Source organism: Schistocerca piceifrons, chromosome X (genome assembly GCF_021461385.2).
Source record: "Schistocerca piceifrons isolate TAMUIC-IGC-003096 chromosome X, iqSchPice1.1, whole genome shotgun sequence".
Classification (NCBI taxonomy): Eukaryota; Metazoa; Arthropoda; class Insecta; order Orthoptera; family Acrididae; genus Schistocerca; species Schistocerca piceifrons.
This window is the reverse complement of record NC_060149.1, coordinates 593,683,734-593,704,827: the sequence shown is the minus strand read 5'-3', so window position 1 is coordinate 593,704,827 and position 21,094 is coordinate 593,683,734. Positions and strand designations below refer to the sequence as shown.

General features: G+C 41.5%; 1 protein-coding gene across 3 annotated transcripts in view; it reads left to right on the top strand.

The window, feature by feature from the left end:
* LOC124721843 (solute carrier family 41 member 2-like) overlaps positions 1-21,094 on the top strand; it is a 1,040,492-nt gene that overhangs the window by 1,002,763 nt on the left and 16,635 nt on the right. For all 3 annotated transcript variants that reach the window (XM_047246973.1, XM_047246974.1, XM_047246972.1), the window contains 4 exons: positions 2,071-2,408; positions 6,166-6,345; positions 13,952-14,096; positions 14,349-14,495. In XM_047246973.1, coding sequence (XP_047102929.1) covers positions 2,073-2,408; positions 6,166-6,345; positions 13,952-14,096; positions 14,349-14,495 — 808 coding nt within the window. In that variant the 5' untranslated portion in view covers positions 2,071-2,072. The remainder of the gene's footprint in view (positions 1-2,070; positions 2,409-6,165; positions 6,346-13,951; positions 14,097-14,348; positions 14,496-21,094) is intronic.

Sequence of the window (21,094 nt, the reverse complement as noted above, 5' to 3'; positions counted from 1 at the left end):
TTCAGAAAATCATGAATTTCTAATATTGCTCTTAAATCTTCATTCATAAGACAATTCCCCAGGAATAAATAATGTTTCAGTTTTATTTGGCCATGAAATGTTTGGATCTTTCAGATTGAGGTTCTTAGAATAATGTTGGGATTTCTCTAACAGTGCATCAAATGCTTATGCAATCATATTATTAGCAAGGGCTGCTTTTAGAACATCTACAGAATGTCACTTCACCTACATTATGGTTGGTTGGTTTTGAGGAAGTAGACCAGACAGCGAGGTCATCGGTCTCATCGGGTTAGGGAAGGACGGGGAAGGAAGTCGGCCGTGCCCTTTGAAATGAACCATCCCGGCATTTGCCTGGAGCGATTTAGGGAAATCACGGAAAACCTAAATCAGGATGGCCGGACACGGGATTGAACCGTCGTCCTCCCGAATGCGAGTCCAGTGTCTAACCACTGCGCCACCTCGCTCGGTACCTACATTATAATTTGGATTCTGTAGACATCTAGTTAGTTCTCCAAATAGCCCAAACACTTCCATAGTGACTGATGTATAAAACATAGTCTCATATTTTTTGAGCCACTTCATATAGCCCCACAGAAATGTCTGCCTTTCAACTCTAATTCAGCTCTGTGCATTGAATATTTCAGTCACTGTTTCCTGGATCAGGTCATAGTTTTCCCTAAAATGTTTCAAAGATTTTATGCTTACAAATCATCATTATACTTACAGATCATCATTCGTATCAGCCTTTGAAATTTCAGATCTGGATTTGTGTTATCGACACCAGACGATCCCACATCATATCCATACATGTTTTCCTTTTTGTGTATCCTAGAATTATATTTGCAATTTCTTTCACAGTTACCAAGACAATACAATCAACCACAGTTCATGAAGCTTGTTGTAGTGTGACATCCAGTGATTCCTGCAGTGGATGTAATGCCTCTCTGGCTGGTCTTCAAGGGCTTCATTCACACCCTTGTTCTGCCCACACATTAGCTGCACCATTGATAAAATGGGAACATAGAAATTCAGTTACTCTTGAGAGTCTTGCAAGAAAGCACTTGTTGCCAGCATTAGCACCCTGAAGTTTGGCACACTGTGCAAAATGCAGAAAAAGTTCATTTATTTTGGGCATTTCAGGGTAATGCGGCTGGCCAGCTACTTCCTTCATTGAAGCTGCAATAATTTCATAAAATGAAGAATTTCTTATTTGTTGCACAATGTTCCATGTGAGTTATAATTCCCAGTACTTCATTGTGTGTTGCAGCACTTCAAGCAGATCTTCAGTTCTACTATATTGTTCGTTTCATCATCAAGAAGTATTATGAGATTTACAGTGATGGTTCCATGACCTTTCAATGCATTTGCTGTTTCATTTAGGAACCTGAGTGAACTGGTAATTACTAACTGATAATTTCTAACTTTCTCGTGATCAGCCAGCAGATGTTGTCCAAGTTGCCAATCATAGATGTGCTATTTTCACATTGCTGAATAATTGCAACAGGCTCTGGAAGAAAAAGATTCTTCTTCTGTATTTTGAACTTCTCTGTACCTTTCTCCAGTTAAAGAAATCTGCTTTGAGAAAAGCCAGGTTTGGTTTTACTGGGGCTTAGTTATTGCCTTGAGATAAATCAAATATTGGCAGCCTGAGTGCTTCAGTGCACCGATCATGTGAACCTCAACTCTTACATAACTACCACACAATGGACGGTAACGAAGAGTAGAGTGATGGTTTGCACTGGTATCAGAACTGCAGATTTTGAGACATAGTATGAAAGAACTTTTGCACTGTTTGATGCAAATTTGTTACATTCATACTTTTAAAATCCTCTGACAAGTGTTAAAATAATATTTCAAGAAGTCTAAATTTTAAAAACACTCCCCGGAAGGTCAAATCGAGAACTGTATATGTCATCTCCACTTACTACTGAGATCACATGTTCATAGTTAGTTTAACTGTAATTTACTGCATATACTTAAACCAATTGTTATAGTTTTTATCATCCAAAATCTTAAATGTGAAAAAGCAGCAGCTGGTATCACAATAAACTTGCATTAACTTTGTTGCAGAAATGGTGGCTTACCCAGACCTGCCCGAAGTGGTGCCCGGGGAGCATGTGTTGGTAGATGTGGATAAGCTCAGTGGCCAAAAGAGTCCACTTGAGAAGATGCCCTCACTGAATGCCAGCAAGAAAGTGCCGCCAGATGATAAGTCACCCACCACCCCAGGTGGCTTCTCACTGGCCAGCACTGCCAGCATTGCCACCATCACCACAGTGGCCACTGTTGACGAGACTCCACAGGAGAAACAGGAGCGCTGGTACCACACCATCCTGCAGGTCTCTGTGCCCTTCTTCCTGGCGGGTGCTGGCACCATCGGCTCGGGGCTGCTGCTCGGCACTGTCGAGGTGTGTCGCACTTACTCTTTCCTAACTTGAGTTTCCATTGTCTGTTGTTAACAAGCTTCTTGATATATACCCTAATAACTGACTTTTTATGATCCAGAGCCGGCCGGGGTGGCCGAGCGGTTCTAGGCGCTACAGTCTGGAACTGCGCGACCGCTACCTCGGGCATGGATGTGTGTGATGTCCTTAGGTTAGTTAGGTTTAAGTAGTTCTAAGTTCTAGGAGACTGATGACCTCAGTAGTTAAGTCCCATAGTGCTCAGAGCCATTTGAACCATTTTATGATCCAGAGCAAATGGAAAGCACATTGGCCTCTCATTTGGGAGACTGACAGTTAAAATCCTCCTCCAGACACACAGATACAGTTTTTCCATGGTTTCCTTCCCCACCCCTCCTCAATTCAAGTTAGTGCTCTGTTACGTATGACCTCACTGTCAATGAGAAATTGAATCCTGAGTTTGCTTCCTTTTATGGTTTACACACTGTACCTAGACCAAATTAACAATGTGATTGTCAGCTAGTTATTTACAGGCAGTTACCATAGCAAACACCAATTGAAGATACTTTGTCATGCTTTCTGTTCTGTCCACCTTTGTCACAGTGCTGTGCCACCTTGAGTGTCAGTAAGCGTTGTCAGTTGTTGGTAATAATTGCGCCCGGTAACATAACTATCATGATCCAGCTACATGTGGTGTGTTTATTTTGCACAAAAGAATGTCTGCAGCTAGCATTCCAAGTGTTCAATAAAACAAGTATTTCCTGCAAAGGGACTCAATATTATATAATTAGAGGGAGCATGTAAACATATACAGTATGTAACATGACAGTTGTCACTATTGTAATCGTATAGTCATCACATTTAATGGTGAACTGGCAACCACCTCTCTTCCTTGCTCAAATGTGGTCTAACATCAGTCACTGTATTATTATAATCTGGGTTTAAAGTAAAATATTTGTTATTGTGGCTTCCCCTCTGTGTGAGAGCTAACAGATGTGTTTTTTCATAAGTCGATCAAAAAGTAGAATGACATCTGCTAAAGTCATTAATCATTGAGTATCTGAATAAGTTAACAAGATATTATCAAAATAACTAATGATTCTTTTCATTGTGAATCTAGTACCATGGTCTGCTTTGACTGTCTGACAGAAACATGTACACTGAGGTGATGTAAGTCATATATCATCTCCTAATATTGTGTGGGGCATCCTTTTGCCCCCATAGAGCAGCAACTCAACGTGGTGTGGACTCAACAAGTAATGGAAAGTCTGCAGAAATATGAGTCATACTACCTCTATAGCTGTCCATAATTATGAAAGGGCTGCTGGGCCAGGATTTTGTACATGAACTGACCTCTCAATTATGTTCCCATAAATTTTCAATAGGATTCATGTTGGGTGGTCTGGGTGGCCAAATCATTCACTCATTGTCACCCAGTGGCATGGCGCATTGTCCATGAATGCTGAAAATGGTCTCCAAGTAGCCAAACATAAATATTTCCAGTCAATGGTTGGTTCAGCTGGACCAGAGGACCCAGTCCATTCATGTAAACACAGCCCACACACTCTGGAGCCACCACCAGCTTGCACAGTGCCTTGTTGATGGTTGGGTCCAAGGCTTTGTGGGGCCTGCACTACACTGGAACCCCACCATCAGCTGTTACCAACTGAAATTGGGACTAATCTTACCAGATCACAGTTTTCCAGTCTTCTAGGGTCCAACCAATATGGTCAGAAGCCTGGGGGAGGCAATGCAGGCGATGTCGTGCTGTTAGCAAAGGAACTTGCATCAGTCATCTGCTGCCATGGCCCATTAACACCAAATTTTGGTTCACTGTCCCAATGGAAATGTTCATCATACATCCCACATTGATTTCTGCAGTATCTCATAGTGTTGCTTGTCTGTTAGTACTGGTAATTCCATGCAAATGCCACTGGTTTCGTTCATTAAGTGAAAGCCATCAGCCACTGCATTGCCCATGGTGATAAATAATGCCTGAAATTTCATATTCTTGGTAGTCTCTTGACACTGTGGATCTCAGAGTACTGAATTCACTAACAATTTCTGAAATGGAATGTCCCATGCATCCAGCGCCAACCACTATTCTGCATTCAAGTTCTGTTAATTCCCATCATGTGGCCATAATCACATTGGAAATCTTTTCACATGAATCACCTGCATATAAATGAAAGCTCCACCAATGCACTGCCCTTTTATACCTTGTATACACGAAACTATTGCCATCTGTATATGAGCATATCGCTATCATATGACTTTTGCCACATCAGTATATGTTACCTAAGGTCTACTATGCATTACAAACTGACTGCATCCTCATGGTAACAGCATTAAACAAAGAACTAGACTGGGAGAGAGGAGACCACACCAGTCCCATAAATCACTGCAAGTAAAAATAGAAAGTAGGGGGAGGGGCAGACACTGAGAAAAAGTTTACTATGTTTGATTACATGTCATAAAGATGTGTCTCAGACTCCTTGCCCCTAGAGGTCATCAGCTTTTCTGTAATAGAAAGAAGTGAAATTTTGCCATCCCTTGCCTTTCATTGCTGCCACTTGACAAGCACTAGAGCTAGATGGCACCACACAGAGATACTGCTTTAATGGCCAACAGCCACAATAATGAAATTACTAATCAGCTGATAACACAGGAAATTTTCTAGCATTGCAACTTCCATACATGCAACAGAATCATTGGCTCTTAAGGCATATCCAGAACTAATTTCACTTCTAATGATTTATCTCGCTTAATATGATTGTGCTGAGTTGCATCTTCTACAAAGTCTGTAATCTAATCACAAATATGGTCTAATATGCTGTGAGCTGTAGTTTGTTAATTAGCTGACAATCTGGCACTGTATCAAATGCCTTCTGGAAGTCAAAAAATACTTCATCAACATTGATACCACTATCTACTGCTGTCTAAATATCATAGACAGTGAGCCAATTTCCATAAAATCACTGTTTGCAGAATAAATGTTGAATCATATGTAAGAGTTTAGCCAGGCTCCAAAAAGATCATAATACACAAACATAAATGTTGTTCCATAATACGAAAGACTGGCGTCACTGATGTAGGCATGTGATTTGTACACATATGTCTTATGATTAAAAAAAAGAACTGACATGGGCTTCTCCCCATAGCTCAGAGTGCTTTGTTATTCCAGCAATCTAACATAAACTGTTGGTAGACTGGGAGCAGATTCTTCATCAAGTTTATATAGAATTGCAGTCAAACAGGAGTGCAAAGAAATTTTATTTTATTTTCTGTTACATGTTGACTATCTCGATATCTGTAATTCTGGCATTTGAGTAACAATTAAAAGGGGGAACTGGTGTATGATCATCCTCAGTGAAGCAGTTTAAGAAGACAAACTCATCCCTTTCTCATTCCCCATTTCAATGTCAGTACATTCATTCATTGACCAGAGAAACAACTTTTATTCAAGTAGTTAGCATTTTTCATGGGGTAACAATGTAACTGCTATTGTGCTACGGATGACACATACACTTCCTCATAAGAATTTTGAGTTAATGTTGTGAATTTCACACACTAATGCCACAGTGAAAGAAACAAGCTGTGCTGTTTTATTTATTTATTTGTTTGTGAAGGACATCTGCTGTAACTTTAGTACAGATCATAGATCTGATGAGATGATGCAATGTTCACGAAATGAACTGTTACTTTCACAATTCACTATTATTTTCTTTTGCTTGTGCAATGTATAAACACTTTTTTTTTACAGAAATGGGCTGTGTTTGTGGAAATATCTTCACTGATGATCCTGGTGCCTTCCCTGACTGGACTTAAAGGAAATTTGGATATGTGTCTCGCATCTCGATTGTCTACCCAAGCAAACTTAGGGCTCATGGATAGCAGGAGGGAGACATTTCTCATGGTGACAGGAAATATAGCCCTTGTACAGGTATATATAACTAGCTCATGTACTTCTCAAAACTGAAGATAATTTTGAGATTTCTCTATTTTATTTACACAAGATGTTACAAAAAGTCAGTATTTAAGCAGTAAATATGGATTATAGTTCCATGTTCCAAAATGGTTACAATTTTTAAGCAGTCATCTCATTTAAGGTTTGGTGGTGGTGGTGGTGGTGGTGGTGGTGGTGGTGGTGGTGCAGGGCAGGGACTAGCAGAGATGGAGCCAGGAAGATAGCAGGATCAAAGAATGTGTTCAATGGACAGCTCCCATCTATGCATTGGCAGTGGCCATTCAGTCAGGTGGAAATCTGGTTGGTGCTCATGCTCACATTAAATGCTACACCTAAATTACAGAGGAGTTGGTATACATGATGGCTTTCACAGGTGATCCCACTGAGCAAGGAGCAAGATGGTGCAGTGGCTAGCACACTGGACTCGCTTTCAGGATGACAGTTCAAACCAGCATCAGGCCATCAGAACGAACCAACCAGCAGGTGCCCCGGCCTCTGACAGACTAGAAAAAACCCATGACAGAATTGGAGAAGGTTGTGCTGGGTGGTTGTATTGAAAAGGTATTGCAGCTTGGTCTATCACAGGGGTATGATACATGTGGCAAGGGGTTGGGAGTGGGCATAGCATAGGGATAGACCAAGATACTGTAGTGTTGCTACCCAGTTTTTTAGCAAAAGTAATAAGAAGTAGTAGGGAAGCGACTGTTAAGTATTGCACTAGCAGCCACAGACTAGTGGCTGCAGTATGACAGTGTGTGTTGAAACAACATCCATGTAAGAGGGCTGCAAAATGAGGCTAGCTACATTCAGCAGAAAACTGCACCATACAGTGGTAATAACTGTAACATGTGGGTCGAAGCTACAGTAACAAGAGAAATCTATAGGAGGACTTTGAGCAGAATCAGCACCCAGAACTGCAATGAGATTGCAGCCACACAGCAGATGCTGGTCATTGAACTGTACAATTGGCCCCTGTGTCATCAGACCACAAGCGCCAAAATCAGGTCACAAGCCATAGACATTGGCTGCAGCTGGCCATTGCTCCTGCTTGATCAGCGTCCCTCAGCAGCAGCAAGACTTCTGTGACACCATCCCGGGTGTCAGTGCCCTGGGCTAGCCATCAAGAAGCAGCTCCAGCTGGACTGACTTCCGTGTCATTGACAATTATGTCAGACACTGGTCATTGCCCTGTTCCAGATGGCTTGCTGTGTCCCACAAACACAGCCCTTCCACAAATTCAGTGCCAGGAACCAGCATTTAAACACTGGCCCAGTCAAGTACATCACATTCAGGCACAGCAGGGCCACACCTAGCACCTGTTGTGGGTCAGGTGGGAATCCTCACTGTGAACTCTGCTGCCATTGGTCCATGAAGGAGGGACTTCTGCCTGTCTGCCCAGCCCAGGCAGGCAACACCGTACCATCCGCCCTTCTCTGCTCCTCACTGTCAGTAACTTCGGGCACCGCCATCACCATGCCTCTGGAATGACCCAATTTTCTCCATTAGAGAAGATCTGGTTGCCACCTGTGACTGCAGAGCAGCTGCATCCTGCCAACTCAGCTTGCCTTGGATACTAGAGATGCCAGTCAGCACTCTCTGCCAAGCAGCGTGTGCATGCTGCCCACATACATCTATGTCTGCAGCTATGACGCTGGAATATTACGAGCAAACTCTGGGACACGCCAGAGAAAGGAGCACAATCAGAAGAGTGTCTGAGATGTATGAATTGGTAAAGAACTAATAGAGAGTTCTTGTATCATTACTAGGACCCACCTCTGCTGCTGTCCACATTCCCCACCTTCGACAGAGTACCCAGCCCGCACTGAGACAGCCTACACCTCTTGCCTTTATAGTCACAAAAACAACAGAAAGTCTCTTATTATGGGAAAAATGACTAAGTGTAATGTTTCAATGAAGTAAATGCACATCAGAGCAATATAAATACACTATGTGATCAAATGTATCCAGACACCCCAAAAACATACATTTTTTTTTATATTAGGTGCATTGTACTGCCATCTACTGCCAGGTACTCTATATCGGTGACCTCAGTAATCATTAGACATCCTGAGAGAGCAGAATGGGGCGCTCCATGGACTTCGAACATGGTCAAGTGGTTGGGTGACACCTGTGTCATACATCTGTATGTGAGATTTCCACACTCCTAAACATACCTAGATCCACAGCATCCAATGTGATAGTGAAGTAGAAATGTGAAGGGACACGTATAGCACAAAAGTGTACAGGCCGACCTCGTCTGTTGACTGACAGAGACTCTAAACAGTTGAAGAGTGTCACAATGCGTAATAGGTGGAGCTCTATCCAGACCATCACACAGGAATTCCAAACTGCATCGGGATCCACTGCAAGTACTATGACAGTTATGCGGGAAGTGAGAAAACTTGGATTTCATTGTTGAACGGCTGCTCATAAGCCACACATCATGCCGGTAAATGCCAAACAAGCCCTCACTTTGTGTAAGGAGTGTAAAAATTGGTCGATTGAACAGTGGAAAAACGTTGTGTGGACTGGTGAATCATGGTACACAATGTGGCAATCCAGTGTCAGGGTGTGGGTATGGTAAATGCCCAGTGAACATCATCTGCCAGCGTGTGTAGTGCCAACAGTAAAATTTGGAGGCGGTGATGTTATGGAGTTTCTCATGGAAGGGGCTTGCACCCCTTGTTGTTTTGTGTGGCACTAACACAGCACAGGCCTACATTGATGTTTTAAGCACCTTCTTGCCTCCCACTGTTGAAGAGCAATTTGGGGATGGTGGGGTTGGGTTGGGTTGTTTGGGGGAGGAGACCAAACAGCGAGGTCATCGGTCTCATCGGATTAGGGAAGGACAGGAAAGGAAGTCGGCCATGCCCTTTCAAAAGAACCATCCCGGCATTTGTCTGCAGCGATTTAGGGAAATCACGGAAAACCTTAATCGGGATGGCCAGACTCGGGATTGAACCGTCGTCCTCCCGAATGTGAGTCCAGTGTGCTGGGGATGGTGATAGTGTCTTTCAACATGATCGAGCACCTGTTCATAATGCACAGCCTGTGGCAGAGTGGTTACACGGCAATAATATACCTGTAATGGACTGACCTGCACAGAGTCCTGACCTGAATCCTATATAACACCTTTGGAGTGTTTTGGAATACTGACTTCATGCCAGGCCTCATCGACTGACATTGATACCTCTTGTCAATGCAGCACTCCATGAAGAGTGGGCTGCCATTCCCCAAGAAACCTTCCAGCACTTGATTGAACATATGCCTGCGGGAGTGGAAGCTGTCATCAAGGCTAAGGCTGGGCCAACACCATATTGAATTCCAGCATTACCGATGGAGAGTGCCATGAACTTGTAAGTTGTTTTCATCCAGGTGTCTGGATACTTTTCATTACATAGTCTATGTCTGAATTTTGAGGCAAGGGGATTTCCTTTCACTGGAGTTAGACAGCACAACCATTGTGCCAGGGCCATGTTGGACAAAGAGATGACTGGGCATCACCGGCAGCAGCCATGCATTCAAGACTGGGCAGTGCCTGTCACTGCCAGCACTGAGTCCCTCACAAAACTTAGTGCCACAGCACTGACAACCTGCCATCCATACCTACTGCTCCCACCAACAAGTTCTGCATAGGACTTAGTGCCTGAGCACCAGCTTCCATCTGAATCCTGCCAGTGGGCAGCAGGTCAAATCCCATACACAGCAGTCCCCACATGCTGCCACAGTGTGCACATGTGAGGCTGAGGGGCCACTCTAGGTTCCATCCCCGACAGAGAAGTAGCGTGCCAATAGTGTCGTGGCTGTGGCCTACAGAGGGCACCATCCATCCACAGGCCTGCCATCAGCAACACAGGGTTCTCATGCAGCATCCTCTCATTAGGGCAGAGTCTGCTGCCTGTATATCAGTGTCACCCAGAGGGAGTCATCTCTTGCCTCACCGAGTCACAAGAAAACATGTATTGATTGAGTCATGACAAAGCATATACCAATTTTGAATAATGTATTCTTTACTATCAGCAGTGTTTCCACTGGTCCCTTCAGCCCATCAGCACCACCATTCACCCCACCCAGTGCAATTGCACTCTGCAGAGTGGTGTCAGGGGATCTGACATCACTACAACCCCTGACAACATGACGTCCGAGCCGCAGCCTACAACATTGATATATGGGGTATTCTTTTGTGGTGACAGTTATGGTGTCGAAGCTTAGGGGGCATGACAATAGTAGGTTTACTTTGGTAAAACTGAAGGAACCAGTATGGGGGTAACTGTAGAGATGAGTGGTTAGAACATGAGCATTGTATATTGTGCAGTTTGCTTGGGCATTTGCCACTTGTTCTGAGTCTGTAGCAGCTGTTTGCTTTACATTTAACTGCTCTGGGTGCATGGCTAGACAGTGTAGTGTGTCCAGGTGGCTTATGATTAGGCAAAAGAAGTAGGCTGGTAGTAAAGGTGGCCACAGTGTGTTTTATCTGTGTTATTGTTGGATTATTATTTCTGCGTTTTTTTTATTTACTTTTTATTATTAATTCTGAGTCAAGAAAATGAGTAATTGTGAGGCAATGGCAAAAATCAGACACACAAGGTGTTCCCAGTGAGAAGGCTATACAGTCATTGGTGAATCAGGTAACTCAATGAAGGGCAGATAAATTGGTTTCAGATAACAAACTAGCCAAGAAAAATGAGGAGATGTGTTTGTCAAAGTCACAGACTCTAGGAGTGGCTCCAGCTGTTGGTAACCTGGCTGCTTCCTTTTCTGGTAGGTCATCTGAGGATGTATTAGCATTTGCAGGGGATTTCAGGTCATTGGCTGTCATATGAGGTCAGTCAGATAACAAATTATTACAGATAGCAAGATTACTTTTAACAGAAGAAGAGAAGCCATCTATGTGGTGCACAGAGGCACTGTAAAAGCCAGAGACTTTACTCAACTTAGATGGGGATTAGAACAAAGATACAGAAAACAGAACAGTACATGGTTTTTCCATGAAGAGTTGAGTGTGGTTTCCAACAGGTATGATGAAGCAGTAGAAGATTTTGTGGATAAATTAGGAAACTTAATGGTGATACTTATGAGTTAACACAGAGTGAGGAGGTAAATGAAGTGTTGCTACAGAAGCCAAGTAATTTGTATTTGCATTTATTTATTTATCCTGTGGATCACATAATGTATGCCTGATGCTTTTCTGAGAGGTTTAGCACCAGAGATGTCTAGGAGGTTGTGCACAGTGGTTAGATTAGCATTGGAGAATGAAGAACCTGATCTGTTAACAGATGTGAAGGATCAAATTAATTTTTTAAATTGTGGACATATAAGGCATGGGCAGGGGCAATGCTACCAGCCACGGAGCCGTAATAATGATGGTGTGGACTCCAGATAATTTAATAAGGGTAATGGTAGAGTGAGTCTGGGAGCAGGGGGGGGGGGGGGAGGGGGGAGGAAGAGGTACTTGTTAAACCACGGAGGGAACCCCAGAACCGCTGGATCAGGAGGATTGCTGCACTGGAGGTGTGGGCTGTAAGAGGGCACAGGATGCTGCTAGGACTGCAATTCATGAAAATGGGGTGGTGGGATTATTATGGGTTTGTGAGGATATACTGTGAGAAATCTGTCGCAGATTAGGTTTGGGAAGGGCTGGGGACACTTTTTGTGAAAGCCTTAGTAAGACCTTCAGGACACTGGGTAAGGGACTTGCCAGACTAGTGGAATGTGTCTTGACCATGGGTCCGTATTATGAAGATACTGTCACTAAACTTGAACCAGGCAAAGGTTTTAGGATTTTGGATTGCTACGAAGGCTTTCTCTAGATGGCCCGTAAACAAGTTGGCATAGGAGGGTGCCATGCAAGTGTCCAAGGCCATATTGCAGATTTATTTGTATATCTTTCCCTGAAAGAACAACTACTAGTTATGTGTGAGGGTATAATTAGCTGTACAAGGAGTGAATTAGATGATAGGTTTGGAGTCACACCCACCCAGCAAATGCTCCTCTAGTTCCATCATGGGATTAGCCCAGTGTATCAGAGGGCAGAGTCACCTCTGAAAAGCATCAAGTTATATACCAACTCTTCTGTTATTTCTGCATAGCATTTTATGTAGGCTTGACCACCAATCAGCTATCCATCTGAATGACTGGCCATTGCCAAATGGTGGCCAAGAGCAAAGTTGACCAGCCCGTGGCAGAACACACAGCTGAGCACAACATGCACAGTTTCGGTGGCTGCTTGTGCATTCAAAATTTGGTGCATTGTTACCTTACTACTTGAATTATTTATAAATAGTGACTTGTAGATATGATTCCAGAAATCATGTTGGTGGCATGTTTCTGAACAGAAAAAATTTACTGAAAAAATATGGCCAACCTTATACCCAATATAGAGGCAAAAAAATGTTTCATGGTCATTCAGCTGCATACATTTCCAATAATCTTTCCAATGACACCGAAGAAAGTATTGTCAAAGGTATGTACACCTATGCAGACCCAAGGGACCAATCCTAAATAAACATCTGTGTTTCGAAAGATACTTGCAGAGACGTACGTGCTAAAAACACAGTTGCTCCCCGCTGCTCATACACATGAGCATACTGGTAAGTCTTTCATCAGTTACATCTGACTCCAGCACACCACAGCTTGGTACAGTGGTTAAATATTGGACTCATATTCAGGAGGAATGGAATTCAAATGTATGTCTAGCCATCTTGATTCTTAAGTCTTATCTGGTGGTCAGTTTCTTTGAAAAACTCACAATATATTTTTTACCTCATCCTTCCTCTATTCAACAATATTGAGTGTTCCATCTCTAATGGCCTCAGTGTTAACAGGACTGTAAAATTTAATCTTCCATTCTTTTTTCTTTCAAAACCACAACTGTGCCCTCCTTCCTCAAATAATTGCTTAAATATGCCAAGTACAAGTCATCTCTCTGTCTAGAAGTCTAATTAAAATAATCTTTGCTTTATTGCCTGGGATGACCCTGTCCAGGAGCTTCATGCTATTGTCATGGTGCTGATGTGAAATTTCTATGGTGTTGGTTTGATGTCCTTGGAACCCACTTAACACATAATTTCATTCACAAGAATTGCTTTATGACAGTTATGTGCAGTATCGGTCTGCAGAAAACAGCTACCAAGCCATACTTACTCCTTCATGTCTTCATTGTATGGCTGACAGTGAATTTTATCAGTGCTACATTTTATAAATGTAAGAACATTTATCACCAGTCTACCCTTGCAGTAAGTATGAGAACAAAATAGAACCACCATTTGTAATTACTGGGAGAGAGTAGAAAGTGCAGTATGATAGCTATAACTCGGACCTCACCACATACACATTTGCTTTTCACATCACATGGCCTTACATCTTTTGTCAATGTAATCAGCTTAATTTTATGGATAGTTCTTGAATTTTCATAAATGCCTGTGTGAACCATATACTGTATTTCTGCACTGTATTATTTTTTAATCTTTTGCCAGATGGTCTCTTATTTTACATTTTTTGAATTGTAGATCTTGTTGTTTGTTTTCTGATTGAACTGCGAGCTATGCCTTAACATTTACCCTACAATTTCTACATTTTACAGGTTCAGGCAATTGTTGCTGCTATAGTAGTAGCAATATTTGCTGTCTCTGTGAATGCAATCATGGAAGGGGCATTTCAGTACACACATGCTCTCCTACTTGCTTCCTCATCTCTTGCTACAGCTACAACATCATGCTTCGTTTTAGGTATGTAAGTATATCTCTTATGTTGCGTGGCTCCTCCAAGTACAGCATATCTTTTAACAGCCCTTCAGAGGCTATGTCTTAAAATTTCCTGTCTCCTTATTTTCCCTGTATTTTACTTTAACTGAAAGTGAGACTGAAAGATTGCACAAATAAATCAGCCGACATATTTGTCTAAGCAAATGCAATGTGGTATTTGGGATAACTGTTCTTCATTTTTATTTGAAATCTTTTTGAAATTAATTTTCATTTCAGATTTTGTACTGAGTGCTGTCATACTGATATCTCATAAGCGGAAAATGAATCCAGATAATCTAGCTACTCCTTTAGCTGCAAGTATAGGGGATATTGTTTCCCTTACACTTCTTGCCAACTTTGCATCAATTTTTTATGAAGTACATGGTAAGTAACTTTTTGCAGATTTTCTTTTTCAGCATTGACTAAGATTCTGATGTGATCTGCGCAGGTTAGCCTAACAAAACTAACAAAATACATACAGAAGATGGGCAAGTTATAATGTCACTGGACTCTACAAGTTGGTAATATATTTGATTGTATGCTCTTAGCTTCATTAAGGTACAAAAAAGGGAATTGAAACTGAATAGTGTGAGTACCCAGTTCATATACTTGAAATCTTAACCACTGGACCCACTGTAGTGAGACATAACAGGATTGTATATAGGGCAGTGCCAAACTCCTGAATGACTTTCAGAATCAATACAGCAGACCTGAGAGAGGTTAGGCATAAATTTTGAAATGTCAGTAATAGAGAAAGTGAAGAAACTCATCAGTGAAAATTATCTGCAACTAAGTATAGGGTTTTTGTTGTTAATAACTGATTAAATAAAATAACAACTGCCAATGTCACATGTCTATTATGTGGTAAATACAGACAATATAAAATATTTATAATTTACTTTCCTGGAAAGTCATGTTATCTGTTATTGGTAGTGAAGTTTTTCTTCCATACAGAAAAGCCAAATGGTTACTGGACAGAAACATATGCAGATCTAGTGTTAAATTACTTTTAAAAGATCAAAAATTAAGCAGCAGAAATTGGAAAAAGATTTGAAATCCCATGTAGCACAGTTGCAAATTAAATGCAATATGCCAGTTTTTCACTTCATGTTTGACACCTAGAATAACTAATATTACTTGGATCTCTTGTGAAAATGATGCTGTCAACAATCTAGCTTTATTATTAAAATAGTATTATCTGTAGATACACGGTGCAGAAACTAAATTAGTGAGAAGAGGCTGTGGGACTTCTGCTGGTGGATTCTATATCAGAATGCTCAATTCTCAACTTTCTGTGCCAAAATCCAGAGTGTAGCTGTGTCCTCAGTTGTGATGTAAGACATCTTTTGACTTGATGCTTTTAGAAAAAAAAATATGGTTAAAATGGAGAAAATGCAAGAAAAGCGATGATAAGCAATCTGAGATAAAATTACACTAACTCTTCCCCAGTCTCACTTTCCCAATCACATGACTTAACAATTAGGTGATTATGATGCCATAATACATATCTGCACTATACAATATGAACTCACCTCTCAAATACAATGAGGCTCAGTTCTGTTTCATGGTAGATGTGACAATATTATGGCTAGAAATCAAAGATGACTATATCCAATGTCACATATGATAAAGTTAATGATAATGTAGTAATTCAAAGATACCACTCTCTGCCTTTGCCTCATTCAGAGAGGAGAGGGGAGGGGAGGGTCAGGAGGGGAAGGAAAGGGCTGAGTGGGGAAGGGATGGGTCTGGACTGTCTCTTATGCAGACTTTGTGACTCCTGCCAGGAGTGGAAAGAATAATTATTTATACCAAGGGAAATCTTCATTGTAGCTTTCATGCATCGTGTAATAACAATAATAATACATTCAGAATTGAATACCATGAGGAACTCTTGTAATTAAGGTAATTGCTTGTTAGTAGTATCATAAAGTAGTCTGTTGCTGCTTGCATTGTGTTTTCACTTGTAGGAAAATGTTTGAGTTGTGTTCAAATTATTCACATGACATAACATATCCTAATTGTTTATTCAAAATCAATAAAAGAACTTCATAACCGATTGATAGCATAATGTTAAAATGGTCATATAGGAGACTTGACGTGTCCAGTTAGTACTGTTAGCAACAATACCTGCTGCCCTCCATGCGGAACGGTACAGCTTCCTCACTGTGACATTCCGCAGTGCTTGTGCAGAGTGTATCAGCATACCTCCCAAAAAGGAGGTTTATTCAGGCAAAAATGAGACAAAATTGCTTAAATTCACTGTAGCATCAGCTCACCTGACATGAAACAGCATATTAGGATGGTTTTCTTGCAGGCTAGAGTATCATGCTAGATGTTATCCTACATATGTCGTTGATGGTGATGGGTTGAGGGGGGCGCTGTGTTGTACCAGTTAAACAGCCCATAATTCCAGATGCTTTATTATTGCACCCCCATCATAGCTCAGTACAGGAAGTGGCAGCTTGGCGGTGGCATTCAGTGGCTTTCTGCATGTTGTTGTCTCCGATACTGAAGAGTGCAGCACCGGCTGGGCAGTGGTCTGTGATGCGACCCCATCTGTCAGTGGTGGCTCCAGCTCTGGGTGGCCTCAGATAGCTGTGACATGCCATACAGAAGGTGGCTGGCCGGTGCTGATGGCTGGTGAGCTGCTTCCCAGGACCGGTGCTGGCCCATTGTGGCAGCGGCTCCAGGTCCCGTGGTCTCAGGGCAAACTGCACTGATGTAGAGTCAAACTGTGGTTGACAAACAGCATTCCAGACAGCAGCCAAGCAGCACAGCTCTGTGGCGACAGAGCTGCAATAACAGAAGTGACTTTATATAAAATGGCCAGGTATCTGTATGCTTCTGAGCTCTTGTTGTTTGGGCTTTGTAATGCCTTGCAGCCCGTATACTAAAAGATTCAGCAGAAACTCATGTGTAAAGTCATATGACATCTACAACTTGGTTTCCACACCCTGCCAGGCTGGCTTGCCTCACAATGCGAAGGTTGTGTTTTATTTGGTAAAACATAACACTCCCATTTGCTTGCAGCTGATATTGCTGCAGTTAAATTCCAACTTTGTATATTTATGACCAAATAGGGTGAGTTTGCTACACTGAGTTACGTCCACAAAGTCCACCTTTCATTCGATGGCAGTTGATTACAGTAAGGACTTTGAGGTCTGCTGCCTGTATCACTACTCTAGTATTCCATTCATTTTACTCGGGAGGCACTCCTTATTGCCAGTAGGCTCTTCATAGGCATGTCATGGTTCCTGTGGTGGAAGGGCTTGGATATTATGAGCAACTGGGGCATTCCTTTGGACAATGTGAACTGGCAGATAGGGGAGCAATATCAAGATTAACCCTTATGCTGTCGTGCGGCTTCTCGTAACGTTAATAGTCGCTCGGGGTGTTGCTAACACCCCAAATGAAAGTGGCTATAATGACATTGTTGTGCAGCATATCACTGATATGAATATGTTTACTTCACAAATGGGTATCTAGAATGTTATCTCCTGGTACATTACCATTTTATTTAATATTACTTTAGTATTAAATTGGGTTATTTGAAACACATGCAGTAATTCCCATTTTCTTGCAATATTTTGTTTAATTATTTATTTCTGTTATTCTTCATACTGTATTACAGGTATAAGACATTATACATATAATTAAATGTTTGTTCAGCCAACTCATACAAACATTATATGGAATCAGTCACTATCACTGGCTGCAAGGGGTTCGTTATCGTAACACTTTACACACATAACTTTCAAACATCGAGCAGAGTGCAATTGAACTTTTATATCTTTACTATGAGAACAAACTGTTCAGTGCCTGGACTTAAGTATTCTTTGTTCAGAAAGTGGTGCATTGTTGATGTCTTCAATTCCCGCCATTTTTGCTGCTTTCTGTCTAACTTGTTTAGGCAGGGAGTGAGTGGCTGCTCTCTTGCACACTATGGGATTTACTAATGACCTTCTGACATCACTTATAAACATTCTTTAGGAAATCCTGCCATTGTTGTTATTTGCATATATGATGAGGGCATTAATGCAAACAATGTCAATCATTCGGAAAAATAGGGCAAGTGGCCAGCATCTAGTTTTTCTTGAGGTTGAATAAGTAGCGCACATTTCATCTATTGTGTCCACGCCTGTTTTCTGGATTATTTTCCTTCACAGTATTAGTGTCAATGGCACCATCATGATGCAAAGATGAAAGGAGAATAACGTTTTTGCCCTTCTTAGGCAATGGTGATATCCTTTCTGAATCCAAAAGGCTGCTTCTAAGTTCACAACCTCTCATGCAAACAAAGTTTGGAGGGAGCTCCCTCTTATTCTTTCTAAGAGTTCCTACTACTGTAAGTTTCTTTTTCAGAAGCTCTTCAGCCAATGGTATGGAACAAAACCAGTTGTCTAGAGTCACATTTGTCCTGTACCTTTGATAGGCTGTATAAGTCTATTTGCTATCTCCTTAGGTGAGTTTGACAGTGCAAAGGGAGCCCCTGGCTGTTTCCCATCATAGATTTCCATCACCAAAGTATATCGAGTTCTTGCATCACATAAGGTGAAAATTTTCAAACCATATTTCGCAGGCTTGCTAGGTATGTACTGTCGGAAACTGCATTTGCCTCTAAATGCAACCAGTTGTTCATCCACTGTCATATATTCAGACACAGTATAATTACTGACACAGTCTGACATGAATAATTCAAAAACTTCTCAGAACGCAGCTAGGCAATCAAGTTCTCTATGCTGTGGTTTGTCTCGAACATCATCAAATCTGAAATAATGCAATAAGAAACGATAGTGCTGTAAACTCACTGCTGTGTGAATTATTGCAATTCCAAAACCATTTGTGTCCCATAAGCCTTTCTGGTTTTTGTGTCCTGCCCTGTAATGCCCAGCCAATATCAACAGACCCAGAAGAGATTTGAGTTCTTCCTCATTTGTTGGTTTGGCATCACAGTCTCTTGTGAAATATGATGCAATGTTTTGTATGTAAATATTTGCACATGGTGTAATTGTTCTAATTATTATGTCATTTATAAATATCAAAAAAAGTCCACAGCAGTTTTCACAGATTTTGTGATGGCTTTTACACCAGGGAGAGGAATAATGAGGTCTACATTTCTAGTTCTTACATTTCGACTAGGACAACTTTTCATCCATTTTGTAATCTTATCCTTTCCAATAAAAAAAATCATGCTTGCTTTCATTATCTGCTGCACTTACTTACAGTTCCAGATCCAGGTTGTCTTCATCCTCCGTTTCCGTATCGTTGTGATGAGAGCGAACTTCACAACTGTCTGTTTCCTCCTCTTCCTCTTCTCCTCCTTCAAAAGTTTCATCTAAGACCTCTTCCAGAAGCTTCTGCACTCTTTCTTTTTCTATTCTGTAACAATCCATAGCTGTTTTAACTGCAAAGAGTGCCAAAATACAAGCAGCTGCTACGGAACACAACTGTGTGCTTTCTCGCAGCACTGCAACATAAAGAGTCGCACGGTGTGCCGACAACACCCCAGGGCACATTGTTGCGTGTTTTCTTGGAACTTCTATTATTACTCAAAGCTTTCATATTATGTCCTAGAAAGGTACCAAAGAACGTGATGTTATACTCCTATCCATTATGTAATAATCTATCGATAAGAATGACTGGGGTGTTCTCAACACCCGACGCGACCGCTTAAGGGTTAAGGTGAATGCAACAGTTGTGTGTGAACTGGGCTTTTCTCTGTTGAATACAGACCCATGATAATGAAATGTGGAGCACACTGTAGCAGAATCAATTTTTAAATGCAGTGCATTTCACGAGCTCCCTTGTTTTCTCAGAGGTGAACATGGTTTGTCATAGGTTCAGGAAGGATGGGATATGAAACAAATGAGCAGCTATCTAGGAGAAGTCCATGATAATCATCAGCACTCTTGCTTAACATTTGATATGGACAATGTCTGTCCTATAGTTGAATATGATATTCTCTGCATTACACTTTCTAGTTTTCTTGCTGTGTCAAAGCTGAATAAAACCTCAAGCTGTCAGTGATAATCTCCATCATCTTTGTAAGGTGCAGCTTGGGGTTCATGCAGCAAAAACACCAAGACTGTTTTACAACAGGATGTCAGGGTGAAAAACTTTGTTCACAATATTGCCTAGCAAATGAGTAATTTGTTCAGGAAATGGTGGTTTTGTATATGTTTCCATGCCCCAAGGTTCTATTTCCACCTGAAATTATCCACAACTCACCTCACACTGTTCTCTGTCTATGGTGGCCTGAGCTGCATGTCTTCCCAAGGACTTTGAATCCTTCACAAGATAGGTGGGAAATCTTTACATTACCCAGTATACACGTATAGTCACATGTACAGGGTTATTACAAATGATTGAAGCGATTTCAGAGCTCTACAATAACTTTATTATTTGAGATATTTTCACAATGCTTTGCACACACATACAAAAACTCAAAAAGTTTTTTTAGGCATTCACAAATGTTTGATATGTGCCCCTTTAGTGATTCGGCAGACATCAAGCCGATAATCAAGTTCCTCCCACACTCGGCGCAGCATGTCCCCATCAATGAGTTCGAAAGCATCGTTGATGCGAGCTCACAGTTCTGGCACGTTTCTTGGTAGAGGAGGTTTAAACACTGAATCTTTCACATAACCCCACAGAAAGAAATCACATGGGGTTAAGTCGGGAGAGCGTGGAGGCCATGACATGAATTGCTGATCATGATCTCCACCACGACCGATCCATCGCTTTTCCAATCTCCTGTTTAAGAAATGCCAAACATCATGATGGAAGTGCGGTGGAGCACCATCCTGTTGAAAGATGAAGTCGGCGCTGTTGGTCTCCAGTTGTGGCATGAGCCAATTTTCCAGCATGTCCAGATACACGTGTCCTGTAATGCTTTTTTCGCAGAAGAAAAAGGGGCCGTAAACTTTAAACCGTGAGATTGCACAAAACACGTTAACTTTTGGTGAATTGTGATTTGCTGC